This window comes from Lepidochelys kempii, chromosome 23, assembly GCF_965140285.1.
Source record: "Lepidochelys kempii isolate rLepKem1 chromosome 23, rLepKem1.hap1, whole genome shotgun sequence".
In the NCBI taxonomy this organism is placed as follows: domain Eukaryota; kingdom Metazoa; phylum Chordata; order Testudines; family Cheloniidae; genus Lepidochelys; species Lepidochelys kempii.
Window position 1 is genome coordinate 5,601,469 of NC_136402.1, and position 16,488 is coordinate 5,617,956.

General features: G+C 63.6%; 1 protein-coding gene across 4 annotated transcripts in view; it reads left to right on the forward strand.

Moving 5' to 3' along the window:
- Positions 1–959: 959 nt before the first annotated feature.
- DMPK (DM1 protein kinase) overlaps positions 960–16,488 on the forward strand; it is a 31,435-nt gene continuing 15,906 nt past the window's right edge. For all 4 annotated transcript variants that reach the window (XM_073321380.2, XM_073321385.2, XM_073321381.2 and 1 more), the window contains exons 1-3: positions 960–1,334; positions 13,602–13,693; positions 15,204–15,287. In XM_073321380.2, the coding sequence (XP_073177481.1) occupies positions 1,175–1,334; positions 13,602–13,693; positions 15,204–15,287 (336 nt within the window). In that variant the 5' untranslated portion in view covers positions 960–1,174. The remainder of the gene's footprint in view (positions 1,335–13,601; positions 13,694–15,203; positions 15,288–16,488) is intronic.

Genomic DNA, 16,488 nt, shown 5'->3' on the forward strand with positions numbered 1-16,488 from the left:
GACGGACGGACGGGTCGATGGGTGTGTGGGGGGGATGTACAGACGGGGAGGGTCGGACCAACGGGTATATAGGGGGGTGGACAGACAGCTGTGTCCGGGGATGGGTGTATGGATAGATTGGGAGGGAGGGACGGGTCGAGGGGTGTGTGGGGGACCGACAGAAGGGGAGGGGCGGACGGACGGGTGTATAGGGGGGTGGAAAGACAGCTGTGTCCGGGGATGGATAGATGGGGGGGGCGGAAGGGTGGATGGTTATGGGGGGAACGGACAGACGGGGACGGGCTGACGGACGGGTGTATAGGGTGGTGGAAAGACAGCTGTGTCCGGGGATGGATAGATGGGGGGGGGGGCGGAGGGGTGGATGGTTATGGGGGGAACGGACAGACGAGGAGGGGCGGACGGACGGGAGGACGGGTGAATGGGGGGCGGACGGACAGCTGTGTCCGGGGATGGATAGATGGGGGGGGGGGCGGAGGGGTGGATGGTTATGGGGGGAACGGACAGACGAGGAGGGGCGGACGGACGGGAGGACGGGTGAATGGGGGGCGGACGGACAGCTGTGTCCGGGGATGGATAGATGGGGGGGGCGGCGGAGGGGTGGATGGTTATGGGGGGAACGGACAGACGAGGAGGGGCGGACGGACGGGAGGACGGGTGAATGGGGGGCGGACAGACAGCTGGGTCCGGGGATGGATGGATAGATGGGGACGGACGGACGGGAGGACGGCTGTACAGGGGGCGGACAGACAGCCGTGTCCGGCGATGGACGGACGGGCTGGCTCCGTGGCGGGGAGGGTGCCTAGCCGTGGGGGCGGGAGGGCGCGGCGGCAGGGAAGGGGTTAAGCGCCCCCCGCCCCGGGAGCTGTACATGGACAGTGGGTGCGGCCCCGCCAGCCCCCGCCCCCTGGCCCGGGCGGCTCCGTCCGCTGCGCTGCCAGCCCGGAGCAGGGCGCAGGGAGCCGCGGGGGGACAGGGGCCGGCCGGGGGCTGGGATGAGCCCGATCCGGGGCAGGGGGCGCTGAGCCGGGCGCCCATCCCCGTGGCTTTGGCGCGCGTGGCTGGATGTGAGGGAGGGGGCGAGGGCTCTGCCGACCCACGCGTGGGGGGCCCCCCCCCTCTCCGCCGGGCTCGCGTCCGTCCCCCCGCCCGTCCCCCCACCCCACGAGCGTCCGCGATGTCCGCCGAGGTGCGACTGAAGCAGCTGGAAGCGCTGGCGCTGGACCGGAGCTTCCTGGGGCTGGAGACGCTGCTGGATCTTCTGCTCTGCGTCTCCCACGAGCTGGGCGCCTCGCCCCTGGCCCACGAGAAATACATCGCGGAGTTCCTGCGCTGGGGTGAGTCCGCCGGACGCCGGGGTCCCTCCCTGGCCGCCCCCCACGCCCAGGACACCTGGCTCCCTCCCTGGCCGCCCCTCACGCCCCGGACCCCGGGGTCCCTCCCTGGGCGTACCGCCCCCCCCCTACCCTGGACATCTGGGTCCCTCCCTGGCTGTGCCACTCCCCGGACACCTGGGTCCCTCCCTGGCCACCCCTCAGGCTCCAGACACTTGGGTCCCTCCTCGGCCAGGGTGGCATATCAGGGGTGATGATGCAGTGGGGCATGGGTGCTGTGATGAGTTGGGGGTGCCTGGCAGGCCATGGGGAGGGGGAGCTGGTGGCTGGGCAGTGCCATGAGTTTGGGGGGGCAGGAGGGGTCTCACTTTCTTCACAGCATCTTCCTCGGTGTCTCCCCTAAGCCCCCTAACGGCCTGGCCCAGGATGGGCTAGGGACAAAGATAAACCCACCCTGCCCCCCCGACCCCCCACTTATGGAGGGGAGCTGATGAGTCTCCCCGGCAGGCCCCAGGGCACTGGACAATCCGCTGAGGATGTGGGGAACTGGGGCATGACCCTGCTGTCCCTGCCCCTCACCCTCCGGGCACAGCGGGCCCCCCACTGAGGGGCGAATGGCTCGGGTGCTGGGGAGAAGGCTCCCAGGTGTGGGGTGAGTCCCTCAGGTGCCAGCGGCAGGGGCCTGTATTGAGATCCCCCCAGTGAAATCAGCGACGAGTGCCCAGTGACAAAGGGGTCCAAGCTGGCCCCAGGTGTCCCTAGCGCCCAGCTCTGGGGCAGGTCTGGTTCGGCCTGGTAGGGGGACACCCAGGCATTGCGAATCCGAGCTTTCTTGGGGGTCCAGGTCGGGGGTGTCTGTGGAAATTCTGGTTGCCTGAAGCCTATACCATGGGGCTGTGGCAGGAGCCCCGAACCCCACGGGTGATTCTGCAGCATGCGTGGAATGGGGCTCAGGGCAGGGGAGGAGCCAGTGGGATCCACACTGGGGGGGCTCCAGCCACCGATCATCAGATCAGACGGGCAGCCACTAGGGGTTGGCGGAGGGGTCCCCATGGCGGTTCCAATCTAGCCCCTGATGACCAAAACCTTCCTCCCCTCCTGCCCCCCGTGAAGCGAGTTTGTTGGACTGTCAGCTCAGTTCCGAGTTGGCAGGTGAGCTCCCAGCCCCTGGCTGGCCCATGGAAATGGAGCCTCACCGAGTGGGGTTCCCTTGGCAGGGGGCAGCACCTGCTCCGGGATGCTCCAAATCCAGGCCTCTCTCGGGCCATGCTGCCCAGTCAGTGTTCAAGGCTCCCAGGGGACGAAGAGGGGGCTGCTGGGCCAAGAACACGGGCTGGTGCTGAGGGCTCTGGGAGGGGAGTGGGATCTAGTGGTGAGAGCAGGGGGCTGGGAGCCGGGACTTCTGGGTTCTGTCCCCAGCTCTGGGAGAGGGGTGGGCTCAGGTGGTTAGAGTGGGGTGGGGCTGGGAGTCAGGACGCCTGGGTTCTAGTCTCTACTCTGCCACTGTCCATAGTCAAGTCCCTTCCCCACTCTGTGATTCACTTTCCCTCCAGTGGCAGTGAATGGGGAGGGCAAGGAAGGTTCATTATTGACCTCAGGTGAGGTTGACACCTCTTGGGGGGAGTCAGGACCCCGGGGTTCTCTTCCTGGGCAGGGTGGAGTTCTTGGAGGAGAACTTGCCTTGGGTGGGGGGTGCCCATACTTCCCTAGACCTCCACTCCCTGCCCCTCCTTGGCTCTGTCCCTGGCTGGGAGGGGACAGGCTGGCTCAGCCTGCAGGCAGGTCCATGACAAGCACTCAGCTGTGGGCAGAGGGGATGGCCGAGCCCACCTGGCAACAGCCATGCTCCCTCCCACCCTGGGGCAGACCCAGGGGTTAGGCCAGGAGAGGAGCTGGGAGCCAGGACTCCTGGGTTTTCTGCCCAGCACTGGGAAGGGAGTGCGGCCTAGCAATTAGAACAGGGGGGTGGGAGCCAGGACTCCTGGGTTCTCTGCCCAGCACTGGGAAGGGAGTGGGGCCTAGCAGTTAGAACAGGGGGGTGGGAGCCAGGACTCCTGGGTTCTCTCCCCTGGAATGGGGTCTAGTGGTTAGAGCAGGGGGATGGGAGCCAGGAGGGGAGTGGGGCAGTGTGTTTCCAGCTGGGGAAGTTTAGCATCCAGCTCCTGTGTTCCTGGGTAGGGGCTGGATCTGGGTAGCCTGGGCTGGGCTCTGGCTCAGCCATTGACTGCACTAAGAAGAATTGTCTGCCAGGTTCTCCCCACCCATTGAAGAGCTGGGGGGCCCCTGGCTTCCCTCGCTATGAATTGCGGATGAGGAGGCCCAGAGAGGCCACTTGCCCCAGGCCACATGACAACCAGAGAACCCAGGCGTCCTGGACATGTGCCCTGAGATCCAAGGGCTGAGAATAGAACCCAGGGGGCCTGAGTCCTCACCCCACACCCACAAGGCGGGATGTAGGCCAAGGAGCACAGGCGGAGTTGGGGGGAGCCCAGGGCTGGACTAGCAGGGGCAGGGTGGGGTGGGGGCTGGACTGGGGGGGTAACAGCGGCATTGTCTTCTGAAGTGGAGGAATCTTAGAACTGTTCGGTGATGCCTTGGAAAGGAAAAGACTCATAGCCCTGGGGCAGCCCCTTGCTGTCCCCATCCTGCGCTCCCCTCCCCGCCCCCTGCCCCGAGCTCTGCCGGTGCCCCTCACTCCTGACCCACAGCTCCCTGCTAGCCCAGCCTTTGGGTTCCCCCCAAAAACTAGCTTAATGATCTCCACCCAAACTGACCGCCAAAGTTTTCTGAACTTCGAAGGCCAGCTCCCCCTCCTGTCCCAAACTCTCTCTTGTGCCCCTCGCTGTACTCCCTCTGCCCTGCTCCCTCCTTGGGTTGGGAACTTACAAGAAGCTCCCCCAGCCCCTGGCCTTCCCCCGCCCCCCACCCCCGGCATCCCCTCCCCACCAGGCCTTGTGCATTCCAGACCCCCATTAGCATCACACAGCTGCTATTGTTCAGCCTTGATGGAGCCTCATGGCACAGGCATGCCAGCTGTCCCGGGGAGGGGGGAGTCTGGGCAGAGCCAAGCCTGTGTCCCCGGGGTTGGCATCCTGGGAAGGCAGTGATGGGGTCCCCAGAGGCAGCTGAGAGAGCTGGGAGAAGGGGCACAGGTTGTACCCACAGGCTGCTGGCATTGCCCTGTTCTCAGTTGAATCTCTCCGGCCTGGAGACTTCAAAGCACCCAGGACATTGTCCCTGCTGTCAGGGTTATGGGACAGGACTGGCACCCAGGACTCTTGGGTCCTGTTCCCAGCTGTGAGACAGGAGAGGCGTCAAGTGGTTAGAGCAGGGGGCTGGGAGCTAGGACTCCTGGGTTCTATTCCTGACTCTCACTTCCCTGCTCTGGAATTTGGTTTCTTGATTGGACGATGGAGCCGGCGACACCAATAAACCTTTGGAGAAAGCAGCCAGCCACTCAGGCAGAAGGTGTTCAAGGAATGACAATTGCAGCCACCTCTGGGGTGGGGCGCAGCCGCTGTGTAACAGCCACCCGGAGCTGCAGTGTGAAAGCAAGAGGGGGCAGAATGGGGTTACCGGGGAGCTTTCATGGGCACCTGACACTGGTTCCCCAGAGATGCCAATGCCTGAATGGGCCGCAGGCTGAGCTTCCCTCTCCCGCCTCAAAGGGAAGCCCTTGTGGGGCTGAGCTGGGGCTCACTGGCAGGGTGGGGTCACACCAAACTCCTCCCCCCAGCCTCATCCCCAGCTGGGAAATGGCCAGTCTTTGGGCCTCGCTCCACAGGGTTCCGGCCCTCTCTGCCCCGGGATGGTGGGTTCCCTTCCGAGCCCCACTGGCCAGGGGTGACAGCCCCATGTGCTGCTGATGGGGCACTGCTGTGGGGAAGCTCACAGCGACAGAGCTCCCCAGCACTGTGCTGATGGGGAACTGCTGTGGGGAAGCCCGCAGCGCCGGGGGTCCCAGTTGGCCAATGCCAGGGGGAAGCCCGCAGCACCGGGGGCCCAGTAGGGCACGGCTGCCTGGAAGTTCACAGCACCAGAGCCGGAAGGCCCCCACCGGCGCTTGCTCCCGCCAGCCTCGTCCCCGAGCGAGCGGGATCCCGGCAGGAAGAGGCTGGGTTTTGGCAGCGGCCCCCAGCCGCTCCGCCAGGCCCGTTGGATCCGCTCCTTATGTGGACAAGCTGGCAGAGCCGCCCCTGCCCCCGGGCCCAGCCTGCGCCACGCGCTGCCGCAGGGGGATTTGTTGTCTGCATGCTGGGAGTTTGTGCAATGCCATAAAAGGCCGGCGGCTCTCACCACTGCCCCTCCACCCCCCCTTGCTCTGCGCCAGGAGCTCAGTGCCAGGCTAAACACAGGCCCAGGCCCTGCTGCTTACGGGGAGCCAGAAAAGCCCATCTCAGGGGAGCGGGATCCAGCCCCCCCTCCCTCAGCAGCCTTAATATCAGAGCAATGCCCTGCCTCCTGCCTGGGAGAAGCGTTCCCTTCCCCTGCCCCCCACAGCGCCCCCTGCTGGGAGAGGCAGGGGCTGGTGTAGCCGGGAGCACTCCCCACAGCCAACTCCTGCCCCACTCCCCACATCGCCCCCTGCTGGGAGGGGCCGGGGCTGATTTGTCTCCTCAGTGAAGGGAAGGAATAAGGACGGGCCATGAAGTTTACAAAGCAGCAGGAGGGCTCAGTGGTTAGAGCAGGGGGGGACTGGGAGCCAGGATTCCTGGGGTCTAACGCCAGCTCTGGGAGGGGAGTGGGGTCTAGTGGCTAGAGCAGGGGGCTGGGAGCCAGGACTCCTGGGTTCTGTCTCAGTGCCGGGAGGGGAATGTGGTCTAACCAGTGCTCTGGTCAGGCCCTGACTAGATCCCTTGCTGTAGACTCAGCTCCCCATCACCCCCTGGTTCTCCAGGCTCTGGTCACCAGGCCTGGGGGCCAGCATGTGGCTACAATAGTCAGTGGCTCTGTCATACCTTGGGGGGTGTTGTGGTGTACTAACAGGGGTGGGGAGCAGGAGTTGGGGGGCTGCTGTGGGGCACTAGTGGGGGTGTGGAGCAGGGGGGTGCTGTGGAGCACTGGGGGGGGTGGGGAGAGGGGGTGGAGGGAGAGCTGCGGGGTGCTGTGGGGCACTAGCGGGGGCATGCACCAGGGGGACGCTGTGGGGCACTAGTGGGGGCAGGGTGCGGCGGGTGGTGTGGGGCACTAGCAGAGGTGGGAAGAGGGGGTGGAGGGGGAGCTGGGGGGCACTGTGGTGCACTAGTGGGGGGGTGGGGCACGGGGGTGCTGTGGGGCACTAGCGGGGGCAGGGCGTGCGGGGGGTGGGGAGGGGCGTAGCTTGTATATGGAAAATTTCAGGCGCAGGAATTTCCGCCCGGGCACGAGCCCCGCCTAGGCCCGGCTGGAATCTGAGAATCGCAGCGAGCCCAGATTCCCAACCCGGCCGCAGCCCGAAATAGGAGCTGGAGGAAGGGGTGGGGGGGGTGGGGGATCCTGTCAGAGCTCCAAGGCCTCCCGCAAAGCTGCCTCCACCCCCGCTGAGGGAGCGGGGGGCGCTGAAGTGTCCAAAAATAGCCCCACGTCTTCACTAAAGTGTTGCTGGCCACTGCTCTCCTCCCAGGGCCAGGCCTTGGTGGGGGGCAGCCCTTGCTGCGCCGGGCAGGGCCTGAGCAGCTCCTGGCGTGTTGATCCCCACCAGGGCTCAGGGGTGCAGGCGTGATAGTCATAATTCCTCTTCTTGGCCCTCCCCCTTCATTGCCACCAGCAGGAGAGTGGGGCACAAGGAGGGGCTGTCACAGAGCAGAGAATAGAACCCAGGAGTCCTGGCTCCCAGCCCCCCCTGCTCTAACCACTGGACCCCACTCCCCTGCCGGAGCTGGGGAGAGAACCCAGGAGCCCTGGCTCCCAGCCCCCCGTTCTAACCACTAGATTTGTTAGGTGTCTCTAAAGCAAGCGGGTCGGACCCAGCGCCCTGCTGGCTCTGCTCCATTTTTCCATGAGGTTTTTTTCATCGACTCGTTAGGAAGCTGCGGCCTGTGAAACATTTGGGGCGTGGCAGGGACAGGGGCATATGGGGCACTGTGGGGGTGGAGGGGCATGCGGGGTGCTGCGGGGGTGAAGGGGCATGGGGGCATGGCAGGGACAGGGGCATATGGGGCACTGTGGGGGTGGAGGGACATTTGGGGTGTGGCAGAGACAGGGCGTGCGGGGTGCTGCGGGGGTGGAGGGGTGTGCAGGGCACAGCAGGGGTGCTCAGGGTGTTGCGGGGGTGGAGGGGCGTTTGGGGCGTGGCGTGGCAGGGGCGTTCGGGGATGGAGGGGTGTGCAGGGCGTGGCAGGGGCGTTTGGCGCACTGTGGGGGTGGAGGGGCATTTGGGGTGTGGCAGAGACAGGGCGTGCGGGGCGCTGTGGGGGTGGAGGGGTGTTTGGGGCGTGGCAGGAAGGGGTGATTCGGGGTGCCCAGGGAGGGGGCTGCTGTGTTGCCATTGGCCAGGAGGAGGATAAGGACCCGGGGGACGCGGAGGGAGGTGGCTGGAGGAGTGGGCGCTGGGTCAGTCAGCCTGAGCTACAGGGGTTTTAGTGGGGCTCTGAGCTCGCTGAGCTCTGATTCGGCCCGGATTCCTGCCCACCTGGGGCAGTGCCCCAGAGGGAGACAGCTCCTGGCTGTCCGTCTGCCCCAGGGCTGCCCATCCACACAGCTGGCATTGCCTTGTCTCTCCCATGGTGCCAGGCATGGCCAGGGTGCCAGACCCTCCCCATGCCACTTCCCCAAACAATGCCCCCTCCCTGCCCGCTGCGGTGTTTACACTCGCTGATATGAATAGACTGTCATGACCTGACCCCGCCTGCCCGCCCGCTGCCCGGCCCAAGGGGACGGATTTAGCTCTGGATCGCGCCTGGCTGCATCTTCCCCTCTCTCCCCCACCCCCGGTTCAGACCTTGGGCTATTTTCAAACTTCTGCGTCCAAAGAATCATCTGGCGGGGAAGGCGGGCAGCTGAGTGCCGGGGTGAGGGCACCTAGGCCCCCTGACCTTGCTTGCTGCATGGCAGGAGGAGGGAACTGGGTCTTAGGAGGTCTAGTGGTCAGAGCATGGGGGAGGGGGGAGTCCGGACTCCTGGGTTCTTGTCCCAGCTGCGGGCAGGGAGCACGGGCGACTGTCAGCAGCAAGCGATCGTTACCACCCCCAAAGCTTGTTAGGAGTGCGCCGTGCCCCCCGCCCCAGGGCTGAGAGCTTCTGTTAGCTTGGCACCCACCATCCCCTGCCCCGCCAAGCCCAGGCTTGAGGTGATTGAACTGCCAGCAGAGGGGCCCCCACCTGCACAGGGGCTAATGGCCCCCAACATCCAGCTAGCTACCCCTCCACCCCAGCACCTTCTGACCATCCCCCACTCAGCCCAGGCTGGTCCCTTTGTTTGCACACACGATGGGAGTAAGGGGTCACGGCCTCTCCCTGCCCAGCTGTGGGGGCAGATGCCCGGGCTGGGGGTCCCATGCAGGGTTGGGGGGGAGACGTCGGTGATATGACCCCTTCATGCATGGGGCCCTGCCCCTTTGCTGTGGTCTCTTCCCTCCCTCTCTCTATTCCCCCCTCTCCCATTAATCTTCATTCATCATCTATCGGCCTGGCCAAATCTTTCCCCCTGCTCGCTCCAGAGGGGTTGGGGGGCTCCAGTGAGGGGCTGGGACACAGCTCCTGTCCTTGCCTTTCAACACTTGCCCTGCCAGCTTCTTTCCCCATCTGGGGTTAAAGGAGCCGACATGACCCAGGCTGGTTCCTGCCCCCAATTGCTGGCAGAGAGCTGGGGTAGGGGGAGACCCAGACTCCACTAAGACACCGGCCTGCACCGCTTGCCCGATGGCCATTCTTCCGTGGTAGTCCTGGCCTGCTCCCATGTGGGAGTTTGTGGTCCCATGCGGGAGTTGGGGCAACTCTCCCATACTCTTCCCCCTCCAGGGGGATCCGCAGGATGCGAGCCTGCCCAGCCTCGAACTAAAGGAGCGCCAGCCGGCGGCAGTAGTTGGCCGTTATCCTCTTAGTAAAGCAGCCGCTCCAGGGGAACGTGAGGCTGGCTGCACAGGGGAGTTAGCGCCTCACCCGTGTTTAGATGCTGCAGCGACAGGCGCCTTGAGAGACTGGCGGAGATGGGGAAGCTTCCAGCAGCTCGGAAGGAAGGGGACCGATCATGGACACAGAGCGTTTTAACACGGCTAAATGTCTGGGAACAAAGAATGGGGGTCGTGCTCACAGGATGGGGGCTCTCATGGGAAGCAGCGACTCTGAAAAGATTTGGGGGTCACGGGGAATGATCAGCAGAACACGAGCTCCCAGTGCGACGCTGGGGCCGAACAGGCGAATGCACCCACAGGGGCGTCTTGCGGAGGAGCAGAGAGGTGATTTTCCCTCTGGATTGGGCCTGGGTGCGACCGCTGCTGCGATCCGGGGTCCAGCTCTGGGGCCCACAATTCAAGGATGCTGATAAATTGCCAAAGGGTCAGGGAAGAGCCACGAGAACGATCAAAGCATTAGAAAACCTGCCTGACAGTGAGAGACCAAGGAGCTAATGCCCATGGCTATGAGCCCGGGGGTGGGAGGTCTGGTCCCAGCTCAGCTTCAGAAGTCCTAGTGATGGTAGGCAAGGGACTTTGTGTGCGAGGTGGCTGCTTGCTTTCCTCTCCAGGAGTGGTGCCCTCTCCTCGTACTGACGGAGCGTAACTCACCATCTCCTCTTCAACGAGCAGACAGATCTGACCCCTCTGCTTACAGGCTTTTTTGAGAATATGGGCCAAAAGCTTGTGCTTCCTAATAATCTTTTCTCACCTCGATTCCCTTTGCCCCACCACCAAAAGGCAGCCACCTCTGGTGTGGGACGCGGCAGCTGTTTAAAGAGCTGTCTGTCGACGATGCAGCACAGAAGTGGAGGGGGCCTAGCTAACACACAGCAGAAGTTTAAGGAGATGATAGATTTTGGCCAGGACTATTGTTATCCTGTTGGAAATGTCCCGGGATCTTTAGGGGCCGGGGGCAGTCAGGGGCTCCAGTTTTCCATCCAGAAGATGGTGAGCCCAGCCACACGATGGGGCTGTTGGATCAGTGCTGTGGAAGGAGAGGTTCCACCTTCCGGATGGCTCCCGCCCCGATCGCACCCTGCGAAGCTACGTGCAAGACATGATGGGACAACACAGAGGTTGTCCGTCCTGGGCTGGCAGGGAGGGGCCCCAGGGCGGACATGGGAAGCAGAGATCCGGAGAGCTGGGGTGGCTGGTGTATGCCTCGGTGTGGATCCCCCGGGACCCCCTTGCAGCCCTGCTCTGGGGCAGCAGGGTCGAGGCCAGCAGCAGGTGCGGGTAGACTGACTCCAGCGGCTCGGCTGGGATAAAAGCACCAGGGCTCCCCATCCTCGTGCTTCAGCTGAGAACTGCTCACCGGCAGGGTCAGGAAGGCCACTGCTCCCATGGAATAGCACCGCACAGCTGGGAAGGGAATGCATGTATGAGACCTTCCTATGGCCGCTGCTGGAGGTGGGATACTGGAGTCCATGGAGCCCCGGGTTGATCCGGTGTGTCCGGAGGCGGGATATTGGCCGAGACGGAGCCCCGGGTTGATCCGGTGTGGCCGGAGTTGGGATATCGGCTGAGACGGAGCCCTGGGTTGATCCGGTGTGGCCAGAGGTGGGATATTGGCTGAGACAGAGCCCTGGGTAGATCCGGTGTGGCCGGAGGCGGGATATTGGCCGAGACGGAGCCCTGGGTTGATCTGGTGTGGCCGGAGGCGGGATATTGGCCGAGACAGAGCCCTGAGTAGATCCGGTGTGGCCGGAGGCGGGATATTGGCCAAGACGGAGCCCCGGGTTGACCCGGTGTGGCCAGAGGCGGGATATTGGCCAAGACGGAGCCCCGGGTTGATCCGGTGTGGCCGGAGTTGGGATATCGGCTGAGACGGAGCCCTGGGTAGATCCGGTGTGGCCGGAGGCAGGATATTGGCCGAGACAGAGCCCCGGGTTGATCCGGTGTGGCCAGAGGTGGGATATTGGCCGAGATGGAGCCCCAGGTTGATCCGGTGTGGCCGGAGGTGGGATACCGGCCGAGACGGAGCCCTGGGTAGATCCGGTGTGGCCGGAGGCGGGATATTGGCTGAGATGGAGCCCTGGGTTGATCCGGTGTGGCCGGAGGCAGGATACTGGAGTCCATAGAGCCCCAGGTTGATCTGGTGTTATTACTGCCCCCAGTTCAGCACCGTTTCCAGCGCTGCGTCCACACTAGGGACAAAGGGCTTTTTGGAACACGTGGTAAAGTCTCTGCACGGATAAGGGCAGCTTGTAATTTTCCCACGCGTTAGCTGCTCCAGGCCCCACTCCCAGGGTAGGGCTACACTGCCCCGTGAGCCCAGGATTCGAACTCAGGCTCCAAACTAAACCACCTTCTATCTACACACCGACTGTGCTAACGCAGGACTTGGACCTAGCCTCCCACGACCCTACAGGGCAGAGTGTCCAAGCCTGAGTCAAGCCAGGACCCAGGGTTCAAGTCGTGTTGCTCCGCAGTGTAGACTCGGCCCCCCTGGACTTGTGTTCTGGGAGTCCACCAAAAGTATCCCACAATCCCCTGGGCCGACTGACTCTGGGCAGTCAAGTTTTTCTACTCTGCACCACAAAGGGCTAGAGCGGCCCCATTTTGGGAGGACGCTAGGAAGTCTGGGATAGCTGTGGTGGGGCTCGGGTTTCGGTGGGGCAGTGTAGATGCTGCAGCCCCAGGTTGGGCCCCGGGTTCAACACTTCCTAACAAGAAGTTACCAACGGGTGTTGACGCTCAAGCCCTAGGGTAACAAACCCGATGGCTGCTCACTCCAGTTCCACGAGCCCAGGGCTGCCACTGCAGTGTAGACAGACCCCTTTGTGTTTCCCGCAGCTGGCTAACGGGTGCGAACCAAACTGCCTTGTCCACACTCGGGTCTTACCAGGTGTTAGCGAACGTGGGGTGAAACCGCACGCTGTTCCTGGCTGCAGGATCCCCAGGCCCCTGGTGCTGTCCCTGACCCCAGTGAAAAATGACAGGGAAGCACTCCCCCAGCAGAACGCCCGTGGAAGGGGGGTGTGGATCGGAAACGCCGGCTAGGGCCTTGGACCAGCAGCCGGTGCACTGTGGGCCTCGGGGGCTGTCTGCACTGCACCTAGATGGCACCGTGGCCCCTGGCGCTGCCCCGGCAGCCCGGATTTCACCCCCGTGCGCACGCAGAGCCCTGGTGGCCTGTCCAACTCGTGCTGGGATGGACCCGGGCTGTGGCTTTTCCCTGGAGGCAGCCAGCAGAGGCCCTTCTGGCCGGAAGGGACAGGGCTGCTTTCCGTCCATGCCGGCCAGGTAAAAACGACCCTTGCTTGGCTAGGTAGCCGGGCCAAGAAACCCACCTTTTTTTTTTTTTTTGCTGTGACTGGACACGTTCTCGGGGTTGCGCCGGCTTCTCTGTCACGCCTCGTGAGCGTTTGGCATAGCTGCTGCGCCCCGCCCCAGAGGTGGCTGCATTGCGGTTGAATTTGTCCGGCGCGCTTGGGGCTCTGGCAAGGCTGGAGACCCAGGAGAAATGAAAGCACTCGATGCCGGCAGGCTGCAGGCGGGTGTTGAGCAGGCTGGGGCTGGTGCTGAGAGAGGCGCGTGAGCTAGACCTTGGCCCCCAGCACCCGAGCCTGGCCTGCATTCAGGACCAAGCAATCAGCCCCCGGAGACTGAGGGGCCTGAGAGGGGAATCTCAGGGGGGACCAGGCCCAGAAGGGGTGTGCATGGATGGGGGATCCCTGTGAGTGCCAGGGCCCCATTCTACCCTCCCCCACAGGGCTGGCTGTGGGGGGAATGGGGGCTGTGGGGGGATGGAGAGGTGCAGAACCGATGGCTATGGGGGGCGGGTGAGGGGGCTGCACAGGGTTGGCTGGAGGGGGGGATGGGGAGGTGCAGGACTGATGGCTGTGGGGGGGCGGGCGAGGGGGGTGCACAGGGCTGGCTGTGCGGGGGATGGGGAGGTGCAGAACCGAGGGCTGTGGAGGGGGGTGCCCAGGGCTGGCTGGGGGGGAGGGGGAATGGGGTGGTGCAGAACTGATGGCTGTGGGGGGTGGGCAAGGGGGGTGCACAGGGCCAGCTGTGGGGGCGATGGAGAGGTGCAGGACCGAGGGCTGTGGGGGGCGGGCGAGGGGGGCGCATGGGGCCGATGGAAGGCAGTGCTGAGGAAAGCACAAGGGGTCAACTGGAGTGTGACCCCCCCCCCAGCTTTACTGACCCGTGTCCCTCCGGTGCCCCTGCAGCCGAGCCAGTGACCGCCCGGATCAAGGAGCTGCAGCTGCAGAGAGATGACTTTGAGATCCTGAAGGTGATCGGGCGCGGCGCATTCAGCGAGGTGAGACGGGGCCGCGTGCCGGGAAGCCGGGCCAGCAGCTGGCAGGGCCGCAGGGCCGCCAGGCAGCCGGGTAACGCCTCATCGGGGTCGAACGGGGATCCCAGCCCTGGCCTTGTGCATGGGGGACAGGGGGGCGCAGCTGCCGGGTGTCCGGCTGAGCCAACACAGCCCAGGCCCCGGGCTCCCCTGCTGCCAGCCCCCGGGAGCCGCAGGAGAGCTGGTGCTGACCAGTCGCTGGCGAGCCCAAGGGATCCAGGCAAAATGGGTTTGTGTCGAGCCGAAAAGGCAAATTTGGTTTTTTTGGTTTTGTTCTGGCAACTTGCAAAGTTTAAAAAAAAAACCACCAACCCCCCCCCCCCCAGCCCTCCCCTCCCGTTCTGGGCCAAAGAAAATGTTTTGTTTTGTTCGGAGCTTTTCTGACGTTTAAAACCTGAAATGAAAGAAAAGGCCAGTTGAGAATGTAAAGTCGCTTCCAAGGGCAACGCTTGGTTTTGGAAATGGTGGAACGAAACCTTTTGATTTCCTCCCTCCCCCGCACCCCCCCCCCACTTGAAATGCACAGTGTGTCCTGGGGTGGCCAATCTGCATTTTTCACAGAAAAACCCGGTTCGGGGTGGAAAAGTTTGTCCAGCTCTAACTGTCAGTAGCACACAAAAGGAAGGACGCATTCACTCAACGCCCAGTCAACCTGTGGAACTCACGGCTGGGGGATGCTGTGACAGTCAGAAGTACAAGTGGGTTCAGAAAAGAATGAGAGGATAAGCCCATCAGTTCCTGGAGGATAGGCCCCTCAGTTAGCCAAGACGGTCAGGGGCGCAGCCCCAGGCTCCAGGTGTCCCTAAGCCTCTGACTGCTGGGTGCTGGGACTGGATGACAGGGGATGGATCACTTGGTAATTGCCCTGTTCTGGTCATTCCCTGGCATCTGGCAGTGGCCACTTTCAGGGTCCGGATACTGGGCTAGCTGGCCCATTGGCCTGCCCCAGTCCGGCCACTCGTATGTTCTCTCTAGCCTGCCCAATTCAGGGAGGAAGGTCTCCCAGCCAGGGCGTCACAGCCTGTCCTTCCCGCTAAGGGTACGGGTTCAATCCCCAGGTTTGCTGGGTTGGAGAGGGACCAAGTGCTGCAGAACCAGCGGTGTCAAGTCTCTGCCCTACAGCTTGGGCAGCGTGGAGTGGTCAGTGCCACTCTGGCCGACTGGTAAGGGGGAGCCCCATTTCCCACCAGTGACCCACTTCATAACCTTCCCCCTGCAGCTGGCAGGTTCTGCCCTGCTCGCTCCCTGCCCCCAGGGAGATGGCACTGCAGCCCCCCACCCCTGCTTCCCACACCCCACTGCACCCCAGCCCTACCCTGGATTCCTGGAGGGGCCCTGTGACCACCCCAGGCTGTGGATGCTGCTGCTGGGGTGGGCACTGTTCCCGCTGGGAGCTGCACGGAGACAGCCAGTCTGCCCCCTCCCGCTGGGGTGTCTCTGTGCCAGCCATGGGCCATGTCCCTCCCCCCGACAGGTGGCGGTGGTGAAGATGAAGAGGACGTCGCAGGTGTACGCCATGAAGATCATGAACAAGTGGGACATGCTGAAGCGGGGCGAGGTGAGTCGGAGGCGTGAGTCACGTGGGGGGCGCTGGGTGCCGGGGGCTGATCCCAAACGGGCCTCGGGCTTCCCTGAAGGTTCGGATGCCCCCTTTCCAGTGCCTCTCCCCGGTGCCCATCCGTGGCCACCCTGGGCTGGAAGGGTGCCCCCACCTGCCCCCCATGGCATGGCTCAGCCACCCACCCCCATTCCTGCCCCCATGATGGCATGGCCCAGTGGTCATCCCCCACCCATGGCATGCCATATTGCTAATTCCTTCTGGACAGTGTCTTCATCTGTCTGCCCCCAAGCAATAACCCCCACCCCCACTATGTCCCAGATCCTCTGCCCTCCACCCCCGGGGCCTGCCCTGTGTCTGCGCCTGCAGGGTAAGAGCCCCTGAATTGCCCCATCCGCTCTGCTCTGCCCCCTCCAGCATTGCCCTTGTATCCCAGCAGCCTGACCAGGGCAATCTTGAGCAGGAGCAGAGAGGTGACTTTACTCTGTGTGTGGCCCTGGTGCGACCGCTGCTGGGATCCTGGGACCAGTTCTGGGGCCCACAGCTCGAGAGAGATGCTGACAAATTGCAGAGGGCTCGGAGAAGAGCCACGAGACGGATCGAAGGGTTAGGAAACCTGCCTTGCAGCGAGAGACGCCAGGAGCTCAATGTATTTAGCTTAACAAAGAGACGGTTAAGGGGAGACTTTAGTCCTGTCCATCGGAGCCGACGTGGGGAACGAATATTGAACCCTGGCTCTCCAGCCTAGCAGAGGCAGGTCTCACACGATCAGGGGGCTGGGAGTTGAAGGCAGAGAAATTCACGCTGGAAATATGGGATCAATTTTTAAGAGGGAGAGTCATTAACCCTGGGAACAGCTTCCCGAGGGGCTTCTCCAGCACTGGCCACATTTCAGTCAAGACTGGGGGTTTTTGTAAACAACCTGCCCTGGGAATTACAGTGGGGGCAGATCTGTGGCCTGGAGTATCCAGGGGGTCAGATGAGATGGGGTCACAATGGTCCCTTCTGGGCTCGGGCTCTCCAGGCCAGACTCTCTGAGTCCTGCCCCATCAGAGCCCTGTGTCCGCATCCGATCTACCCACCCCCCTGGCCCAAGCCTCTCTCTGCACACGCCTCCCCATGGCATTGTCCCGTCTCTTCAACTGCCCTCCCCCTGCCCGTGGCAGGGCCCTGGGCCCATCTCCCCATCTCCGTTACCTCT